Source organism: Sinocyclocheilus rhinocerous, unplaced genomic scaffold (assembly GCF_001515625.1).
Source record: "Sinocyclocheilus rhinocerous isolate Xijiao unplaced genomic scaffold, SAMN03320098_v1.1 scaffold1402, whole genome shotgun sequence".
Classification (NCBI taxonomy): Eukaryota; Metazoa; Chordata; class Actinopteri; order Cypriniformes; family Cyprinidae; genus Sinocyclocheilus; species Sinocyclocheilus rhinocerous.
Window position 1 is genome coordinate 443,385 of NW_015640486.1, and position 10,841 is coordinate 454,225.

The window sequence follows — 10,841 nt, forward strand, 5'->3', positions numbered from 1 at the left end:
AAAAGTGTTCTGGTGTGAATCAGGAGAGAAATCTGCACAGATCAAGCAGCGTTTAAACAGCTCTAAACAAATATGTGGCCGGATTTTGATGTGAGAGACAACAGGAGATGCACTTTTTCACTGGAGGAAGCGTTATTATGGATTATTGACTCTATGGTATTTTTGTTAAAAACGTCTTAATGCTGGATGTGTTTCAGCTTCTGTCTTCTCCAGATGTTAACTGATGGACTGGAGTGCTGTGGATTACTTGTGGATTATTGTGATGTTTTTATCAGCTGTTTGGACTCTCATTCTGACGGCACCCATTCACTGCAGAGCATCCATTGCTGAGACACTGATGCAGTGCTACACTTCTCCAGACCTGATGAAGACGCACTCCTCCTGACCGGAGGGCTGCTGTGGGATGCGGAGCGTCTGTCAGACCTGGAGCGGCGCTCTGCTGCGTGGAGCTGGAGCTCTCTGTGGACGTGCTGGAGCTCTCTTGTGATGCTTGTGTGAGGATCAGCGGCTCGTTCTCCGTCTTCACCGACTGGATTTCCTGAACTCCACCTTCCACACCATCCACTCCATTATCTGTTACAGACAAACACACGAGGAGCTTAGAAACCCATCAGCACGGCTTCTTCTGAGAGGACTTGTCCGTGCTGCACTGCACTATTTTATGTTCTACATTAGTCTATTTTAAAAACGAACTTAAGATCAAAAACGATTTAAATTGGTTGTATATGTATGTTTACTTATTATTTCTTTATTGTACCACTTATATACCAATAAAAAAAGTAAATAAATAGTTGTTTCTGAAACTGTTTTTAACATTTTTAGATATTTCTTTCTTAAACATGAACTATCAAACAGCTGTGTGTCAGTGTGACGGTGGTGTCTGATGTAATATCCAGTGCTGGGAAGGTTACAGATTACTAGTTACCCAGTTTAAAATGTAATAAGTAGAGTAACTATATCAATTACTTTATTAAAGTAATGTAACGGATTACATTTGATTACTTTTCTAAATGTCTAACAAATGTTTTTTAACAGTTTTAAACATTCTTCTTCACTTGAATTAAGATTATATATATATATAAATAATAATTTTAAAGCACGGCCATCACGAAATCAGACTTTAGCACATTTTTACTTTGAGATCGTTCTGAGGTTCAACACAGATTTAAAATCATAACAAGCCTCTATTAGTTTAATAGCTATGATACTGTTTTTGAAATCAAATCTGTGTGTAGCTAATAGCTATGACAGTAAACACTGGGGAAAACAGTTCATCTTTAAAAAGCATATACATAAACCCTAATAGAAAATAAAGCAGTTGTGAAATAAGCATGTGTCCTAAACTCCTGAAATATTGCAGTCTCATATTTTAAAGCAATCAATGCAATTTTGGAAAGAAATCAATGTGTGAAAATATTCAGATGTAACTCCCTTTTGTAATCGTTAACATTTTCATAAGTAACTGTAACTTAATTACACTTTTCTCAGTAACTGTAACAGATTACGGTTACATTTATTTTGTAAATGTACAAATATATTCGCTTTTATTCAAAGTAGTTAAAGTAGTCAACATTTGAAGTGGATGAAAAAAGTTAATCAACGCTGTCCTGAGACACAAGAACGCATTTTGGTTTTAGGACAGCTTTGAAGAAAGGTTTTGATCCACTTCAGATGTTGACTCGTGCAGTGAGAAGCGCCGCTCACCTTCATCCTCCTCCTCTTCCTCGCTGTCGCAGAGCGGGGGTCCGTCTTTCTGCTCGCTGCTGCTGCTGCTGGGGTTCGAGGCGAGCACCAGAGGCCTGTGTCCGAAGATCTCCTCCATCGTGTCGAAGTGCTTGAAGCTGGAGCTGCTGCTCTGTCTCTTGGCTCTGTAGTAGATGGCTTTGAGCGTCTTCCAGCGGTGCTTGACCTGGTCGCAGGAGCGCGTGAAGCCGGCCTCCCGGTGCCTCGCGCGGACCTTCCGGAAGATCAGGCTGTTGCGGTGCTTGCGTCCGTCTCTGTAGCGCTCGATGTTCATCTGCTTCAGAGTCTGCAGGAGGAAATCCGTCTCCTCCTCGCTCCAGAAGTGCGTGCTCCTGCGACTGCTCGACATCTCTGGCGGATCCCGCGGATACAAGCGAAGGCTCCGATAGAGTTGAGAGGAATTCTGAATAAGAAACTGAATTCAGACTAACGCCATTCGTTGGATTCGGATTTCAGGAATGGACGGAACGGAAAGCGTGCTGCGAGGCTGCGAGCTTCAGCCAATCACAGGGCTGCGCCCCGCCCCCTGGCTGCTGACACCCCCGCTCTGATTGGTCGTACGCTGTGGGGTCGCAGTGTCATAGGTCAGGGAGGCTGTCAGTCAATGCTAGGCAATCGGATTATAGCGCTCACGTGACGCGTCTTTAATCCGACACAGAAACAGGAGAAACATAACCTCATATTTTCTCTCATTGTCCACATACAGAGGTTATGCTGGGGTTTCTACATTTATAAACGACAAAGTGTTGTCCAACTTTCTTCTTCTATATGAACATGTGATATTTGGCTCTTTGAACTGAAATGAGGTTTACATTATCAATCTCATGATTATATGCTAGTTAAATCTCATATGCATCGTTGTAAACTCAGCAATCAGAAACCTCTTTTTTGTGCTATTTAAGGAATTAGATCATTATATGAGCACTGTTGAGGAGAGTACAAAGAACAAAAGATGTACATTATTTGGTACATTTAGCAAGGCCTTTCATTATTTTATTTATATTTATTTGTTGGTTTTATCTATACATGTATATCTCATTATACATGTATTCTCATAATAACAGTATATATATATATATATATATATATATATAATACATTATAATGGGGGTTTTCAATTAATGAGTAAAATAAAGCTTGTGGTAAACATAACTTGACGATACTTTTACATTTATTAGACGCATTCATACCCAAAACACACATTTTGAAGGAGTTATGTTCGTTTTTGAAAACGTATGTTTTTAATAAGTAACTAGATAAGTAACATTTTGGCTGTAAGTGCAGTCTACATTTTTACACTGTGTAATATTCTGTTTATCAAAACCAATAAATCTCATCAAGTTAGTGTTTTTACGTATTTTTACATTTATTCCAAAATAATAACAAAAGGCAGTAACAATACAACAATATATTTGATTAGAGAACTGATGTTCAGCTGTTCTTTCTAGCTTTACCAGCGGGTGCTGGACAGAGTTACTTTATACAAACTAAATAAAAGGTTATGTACATTTTGGCAGGTTATTTTACATTCATTTCATGCATGCAAATTAATAAAGTGATGAATGGAAATTGGGCAGTTCAATTAAGTATAGAATTTTTGTAATAGCTAAATGAAAATGGGCAAACGTGGGATCACAGAGAAATTAAATGTTTTATTTTGTATTATTATTACTACAAATTTGTATAACCACGGTTTTACTACAAATAGCGTGCTTAAACTATGGTGAGTTTAGCTAACTGTTTTAACTGTAATAACCTTTTTTATTTGTTGACTGCTGCGGCAACAGACATTGAAATGGACTTTTATATATATATATAAATTTGATGATGCATACTACATACCAACAAGCAGATGAGCAGCAAAGTAAATCCCTACACAAAGCTGCGTGCGCAGAAAGTTCTCCAGCCGAACTGTTCACTTTTGTATTTGGGGGAAAAAAAGATTATGAGGTGTTCTGCACAGAAATGGTTGATAAAGCAAAGTACACAATCTTCGCCAGATTTGAGGAAGAATGAGTCATCCTTCAGGATCATAAATAAAAAAATCTATCAATAATAAAAATACATGAAAAATCTATAATAATTTAAGTGTCTCGATTAAAATGGTCTCATGATTATTTTAATATATATTGTATTGCCAGCCCATGTAGCACTCGTCTGATATTGCTCTTACTGCTGTGATATCGATTATCATAAATATGAGACAAAAACTCATACAGCAGCATTGTTGCCCCAATATCTTGAATTTCAGGGCATAACTGCATTTATGATCATATGTGTCAGCAGTCAGCTATATGAAGTGTAAGATGACTACAGCTCTGGGGGCGGGGCCAGTGCGTTAAAATATTTTAATCGCGTTATTTTTCATAACTAATTAATTAAGTTAACGCGTTAAACTGACAGCCCTAGTTACGTTACTTTTTAAATCTGGACAGGGCTCGCTTGTTTGTTTTTAATATAAAAAGTTCTTCTTTTACAAACGTAAAAGCCCTTTCACACCAAAAGTGAAATGAATACGCCTCAGGCTGAGAGAAATGTAAATTTATGTCTGTACAGTAGAGGGCGCAGTAGAGGGCGCAGCTCAAACAAACTGCATGAAGAATATGACGCAGGAGAAGAAAGTTCAACACTATTCAGCAATAACAAAAAACACATACAGGGGCATTTTTTGCACCCATATCTTGAATTTTAGGGCATACCTGCATTTTTGGAGTTGTTGCCCAGCATCATATTTGTCAACAGTCAACTATATGAAATGTAAGATTATGTACAGGTCTGGGAGCGGGGCCAGTGCGTTAACTGCGTTAAAATATTTTAATTGCGTTATTTTTCATAACTAATTAATTAAGTTAACGCGTTAAACTGACAGCCCTAGTTACGTTACTTTTTAAATCTGGACAGGGCTCGCTTGTTTGTTTTTAATATAAAAAGTTCTTCTTTTACAAACGTAAAAGTGCTTTTCACACCAAAAGTGAAGTGAATCCGGCTCAGGCTGAAGGACATGTAATTTCTCGTCTGTACAGTAGAGGGCGCAGCTTGAAGAATATGACGCAGGAGAAGAAAGTGCAACACTATTCAGCAATAACACAAATGTGTGATTTTTGCTTGGTATGCTTGAATTGGACCATTGAAGGTCAGTAGCAAAGACATTGGTTAATAAAATGGCATTAAACACACATAAAAGATATTTGCCTTATTTAACATATTTAATTATTGCAGGTTTATGTAATATTTGACAGTTTTTATTGATTGTGAGGAACACTGAATGTGTTTGTGTGTGTGAGATGAGTAAACACATGTTGATATTTAGTCTAGAACTACAGTAAGATCATGTTCACACACAACGCTCTGCACTTACTCCTGATTTCTGTCACCATGGCAACACCAGAGCTGTCACTCAATACATGGAAACAAAGTAACTATGTTACTTATTTGAAAAGTAACTCAGATATTTCCCTCTAATTTAAAAAGTAATGCATTACTTTACCAGTTACTTAAAAAAAAGTAATTTGATTACGTAACTGGCGTTCCCTTTCAGTCGGTCACTCTCGACGTCACGTCGGATGACCGACGAATTGGGATCTCGCTTAGAGAGACCAATCTACTTCGAGTGTAAACTAAACGAGCCAATGCAACCGGTGTAATATGTTCTCGCTTCTTTAAATTCATTAATACTCTGGCTGCTGCATTTTGTATCAAGTGTAACTTAACTATAGAAACGTTTGGTAAGCCAGTATACACAGCATTACAGTTATCAAGTCAAGAGAAGATAAACGCATGGATTAGTTTCTTAGCATCATTAAAAGATAAAAAAAGGAAGAATCCTGGTAGTGTTTCTTAGGTGATAGAAATAAGTTTTTGTCACTTGATGAAACTCAAATCACAATCCAAAATAACACCCATAACATCTGGGCTCAACCGAAATATATAATTGAATGTCATCAGCATAAAGATGATAATTCATGTCGAATTTCTAAATAATGCTGCCTAGAAGAAGCATATATAATTCAAATAAAACTGGGCCAAGAATTGATCCTTGTGGAACACCATATACTACGTCATAGTTCTTTGATGTACAATCACCTATATTCACCAAAAAGTTCCTTTCTGTAATATACATTTCAAATCAATTTAAAACATTACCAGAGAGACCTATACATTTTCCCAATCTGTTAATGAGAATACAATGATCAACCGTGTCAAATGCTACACTTATATCTAAAAGGATTAAAACTGATGCATTACCTTTGTCTGTATTTAATCTCAGATCATTTACTACCTTTAATAAGGATGTTTCAGTATTATGACCTTGTCTGAAACCTGAATGATATTTCTCCCGAACATTAACGCTGGTTAATGTTCCACATAAACATTTTAATGGAATAAAAAATGGATGCTCTGCAGTGAATGGGTGCCGTCAGAATGAGAGTCCAAACATCTGATAAAAACATCACAATAATCCACAAGTAATCCACAGCACTCCAGTCCATCAGTTAACATCTGGAGAAGACAAAAGCTGAAACTAATCCAGCATTAAGACGTTTTTAACTAAAACACGAGTTCATAATCCATAATAACTCTTCCTCCAGTGAAAAAGTGCATCTCCTGCTGTCTCTCACATCAAAATCCAGCCACATATGTGTTTAGAGCTGTTTAAACGCTGCTTGATCTGTGCAGATTTCTCTCCTGATTCAGACCAGAACACTTTTTCACTGGAGGAAGCAGCCGGAGACGTGGCTGAGCAGCAGGGTCCCGTGTCCCACCTCAGGGCCAAGTTCTGCATTCTAGAGGTTTGCTCTGTTGAATAAGATCGGTCTGAACTTCTGTGTGCTCTCAAAACCTCCGTGCCTCTCAGACTACAAACATGACAGAGAATCAAGCCCGTCAAGAGCTTGTCCAGCTCACGTTTCACCACAAACAGAAACAATAAATTATATTTTGCTTACTTTTATGAAGCTACTGTATCATATTTGATTAGAATTTCTAAGGCCCAGAGAAGCAGCCAGAGACTCGCCGCGCCTTCAAAATAATCCAACTGAGGTGCATAGACCAAAGAAGTTTCCCAAAGGTGAAGAGCTTGAAAAAAGTCCGCACACTCAAACATCAAGAGTCAACAAGCGAGATGAAAGCAATATAAGCAATTTACTGAGTAAAAACAAGACAAACGTTTCGGTCACATGTTGACCATCGACATTGAGCTTGGCATCGAAAATGGTCAACATGTGACCGAAACGTTTGCCTTGTTTTTACTCAGTAAATTTCTAAGGCCCTAAATGATAAAACTCTGCCTTCTGCTGTCTGTTTTATCCAGTCAAAGCTCTTTTAGTGTAATTGTACAAGCGTCCAGCTTCAGCTGGAGCTTCTCGTGTCAAATCTTGACTGGTTTTTATCAAGTAAGCGTCAGAATAACTGCAGTAATATCTCCAGATGAACACTTACTGGACTGAAGCAGCTCAGCTTTACTTGATTCTCCATCAATCATGTTTTAGAGTCTCAAATCTGATCCTCAGGATCTTTTGAGGAGCGTTTGTTTCCAGAAGCTTTACTTTCACTGTTCCTCAGCGGAGGAATGATCTTCACAAGCCTCCAGAACATCTCACATCTTCTGAGGAGCCTTTATTTCTTCAGCTCTCAATCACTGCATTATATGTTTGGAGCATTTCAATCTCATCTCACTGAGACAGATTACTGGAGATATAGAGTGATGACTGATATTTAGATAATTTGCTGTACTGCAAATAAAGCTGTACTGTATAAAGATCTCATTGATTTATATTACAAGCAGCAGAAGCAGAATTTCATCATAGAAATATCAGCATCTGCAGCAGATTCATCTTTTTGCTCAGTTTGAGTCTCTGAATAAAATTGAGCTGTTTTTTCCTCCATATTCAGACTATATGAGCCATAAAAGCCTGAAGATCAAATATGAGACACAAAAAAGAACATATGCAAACTCTTTCTTAGATATTTTTAGAATGCAACAAGTCGACTCCTAGGACATACCTAACCAGCATATGCTGTTTTTTTCAACAGGGCTGTGTTGAATCTCTTCCTCAATAAATGCACAGCAGATCTGTTGTATCGAGCTGATCATTGAACAGAGTTTATAAACAATGTATATGATACGAGTTTGAATAAAACGACTGATATCTTTCATGATTTATAAGCGAGTCGTGTGCATGATGATGGTTTGTATGGAAGGTTTGTATTAATGTAGCACAGCTGAACAAAGACACACCGAGCGCTCTATTCTTAAAGCATTTATTTGGCTCGATTCCTTCATGTGACACACACATTACACTGTATATGCTGTTACAACCGAAACCCTAAAGAGGAGTTTGACGAGCATAACTGTTGAGTATATGGTGCTTCCAATAGTGCTTGATAATGAACAGTATTTAGGAACATGTACAGTACAGGAAATATACAGTCAAATTACACTATTACAAAGAAGAAGAAAACAGCTTTGAATTAAATTAAAATTCTCTGTTGTTAATGTACAGCATTGCAAGTGAAAGTACAGAAACCGACTCTGTCAGACATTTCAATACATTCATGATGTCTCACACACAACACGAGGCTGACGGCATTCAGAGCACATTAAGGCACGACTGAGAAAACTACTGAAGCACTCCAGAACACAGTTAGTGATGATACTGTTGTGTGTGTGTGAGATGCTCTGCTGCAAATCATCAGAATACTAATGCTCACACGTCTGTTCTCGAGTGCCAAATCAAGCCTATAAAACCCTCTGCGTGCCATTCTGAGTTGGATTGTTAATAAAAGAGTGAAATCAATAATGTGTGAAACTATAACAGCAGAATTAAGCAAGTTAGTCTGTATGCAAGCGATGTAAAGTGCATGTGGTTCACAAGTATTGCATCTTCACAAGCACGTGTGTTTTGAGTGCAAATATAACATTTCAATGGACAGTTCAATCCATCTGATCCCAAACGCCACACCTCTGGCTTTTACAACTCTGATTTCCCACATTTCAACTTTCTTGAACTCTCTCTCATACGATCATCTTCCACTCCCTTCTCTTTTCTTTGCTGAGAAACGACAGAATCACCTGCGTCACGAATCAGTCCTCCACAGACGCTCCGCACTTGCTATGATTTCCACACACAACCAAGCTTCAAACAATGACAATGTTTCAGAACTGTCCTGTGACACTGTACTAATACTATGTGGCTACCAGCGAACACATGTTAAGTGACAGAAGTGTACTGAGCGTCTCTGAACGTCTCACACACACCGTACACTATCAGAGAGAGACGTACTGATGCATTTATTTCATGAATTCAAGTATGTGAATTATGTATTTGTGTTATATACACTTGAGCTCAGATGCATGACATGTACCTAAAGAATCGATAGTGAAGCCTGATTAAGCAGAACCAGCGGCCAAAACAAAGAGCAGAAAACACACTGTCATCTGTGAAATGTGCTCAACAACAGGATTGAGAAATAGTGGCCGCAAAGACTGATGCCAATCAAAGGCGAGTTCTCAAACGTACAGAAGAAAAACAAAGCACATGATTAGTGATGTTCAGACTGCAGACAAAGATCAATCATTTCATCTGCATGCTAAACACCTGTGTATAACCAGCAACTAAACAAACCTTTTATTTAGGGATGTCCCGATCAGGTCTTTCGTGCCACTGATCCGATCCGAGTCACTGAACACTGAGTATCCACCCAAACTAATCAGTTAAAAACACTTGATCGGCCCCAATCCCCATCTTTGAGATCGGCTCGGGACATCCTACTTTTATTTTTTATTAGTTATGTTTGTGTTTTAGTACAGTGAGAGCTATAATAAACAAAAAAAAAAAGATAAACTGCCATTTGTTATAATTAAATGCGTTTACTTGGAAAGCCTGCGAAATTAAACTGAATGTCTGCAGTTATCAGATGGTTTCAGTCATCAGTAATCAATCATTTCTATTCTGAATTGTCAGCTACAGTATTTCCCTCAAAAGATGCTACAATGTTTGACAGTTACTCTATTAGCTGTTAGTATCGGGTTCACCGTGTACCAGCCATGGTTATTATCATACAATAAAATAATCAGGTATTAGGGACAAAATATCAACATGACATGGTAATAAAAAGTTAAAATTAAAATGCAAAACAAGGTTTATGTTTTAAGCACAGATCAAGACAAACGCTGACACTGTCAGACACAACGCAATATATCACCTATTTTACATACAGTATGTATATAATATATCACTTCTATTAAAATGTTTACATGTGAATACAGAAAGTGGACAGATTGAATCTTGAAGGTTGGTCTGTGATATGGAGTGTGTACTTTCCCCAGCAGCAGCCTGTGAATGGAGACCATCACCAGCTGAAGAGAGTGCTCTGTCCTAACGTCATGAAGTAGATCTGACTGCTTCCACCCGACTGCACCGCCGCGAAAAACACACGCACACACACACACGCACGCGCACACACACACACACGTTCCATTTCTGTGCTTTCCATCATCTTATGATGCCTGTAATAATTCTTTGTTCTGTGAGAATAATCTGTAGAGAATTTCTGCATTTCTGAATGTGATATTACACAAGCGTATAGAGAGGTTTTCTTACTTTATCGTTTCTCTCACACAGGAACTTGAGCTTCTGAGCCTTCTTGTGCATGAAGACTCCCTCTAGACTGCCCGTCTTGGCGGATCTCAGCTCGATGGCTTTCTCTCCCCATCCCATCACTTGATTCGACTGAAGATAAGCTGCAGATCAACAACAACATCACATCAACCAGAGCCAGGAATAAACATCTCCAGCTGATTCAGTTCAGTAAAGCTCAGATGATCTGGAGCAAACAGGGTTGTCCATCATTGCTGTTCAACATCAGCAGATCTGAACAAGAATGAGTCTAGTTTATAGGGGTCATGAACTGAGAAACCAAAATTCCCTTGATCTTTTGACATATAAGAGGTCACTGTACTTTAAAAACATTGTGTAAGTTTCAGAACTCAAAACTTTCTTCTTAGTCTAAAAACAGCTTATATTGAAGGCAGTCTGACAAAACGACAAGCTGTGGGAATGTTCTACTCGATGTAATAGTGTGGATAAGCACCGCCT

At 38.3% G+C, this 10,841-nt stretch overlaps 2 protein-coding genes across 2 annotated transcripts in view; both read right to left on the minus strand.

Annotated features, from left to right (window-relative positions):
- The window catches only part of LOC107753235 (uncharacterized), a 10,640-nt gene extending 8,447 nt beyond the window's left edge, over positions 1 to 2,193 (minus strand). Inside the window, exons 1-2 of the mRNA XM_016569355.1 lie at positions 1,705 to 2,193; positions 424 to 573 (exon numbers count right to left, since the gene is read on the minus strand). Coding sequence (XP_016424841.1) covers positions 424 to 573; positions 1,705 to 2,092 — 538 coding nt within the window. The 5' untranslated portion in view covers positions 2,093 to 2,193. The remainder of the gene's footprint in view (positions 1 to 423; positions 574 to 1,704) is intronic.
- Positions 2,194 to 7,997: 5,804 nt separating this feature from the next.
- Positions 7,998 to 10,841, minus strand: part of LOC107753228 (mitogen-activated protein kinase kinase kinase kinase 4-like) — a 55,188-nt gene continuing 52,344 nt past the window's right edge. The window contains exons 22-23 of the mRNA XM_016569349.1: positions 10,347 to 10,486; positions 7,998 to 10,179 (exon numbers count right to left, since the gene is read on the minus strand). Coding sequence (XP_016424835.1) covers positions 10,096 to 10,179; positions 10,347 to 10,486 — 224 coding nt within the window. The 3' untranslated portion in view covers positions 7,998 to 10,095. The remainder of the gene's footprint in view (positions 10,180 to 10,346; positions 10,487 to 10,841) is intronic.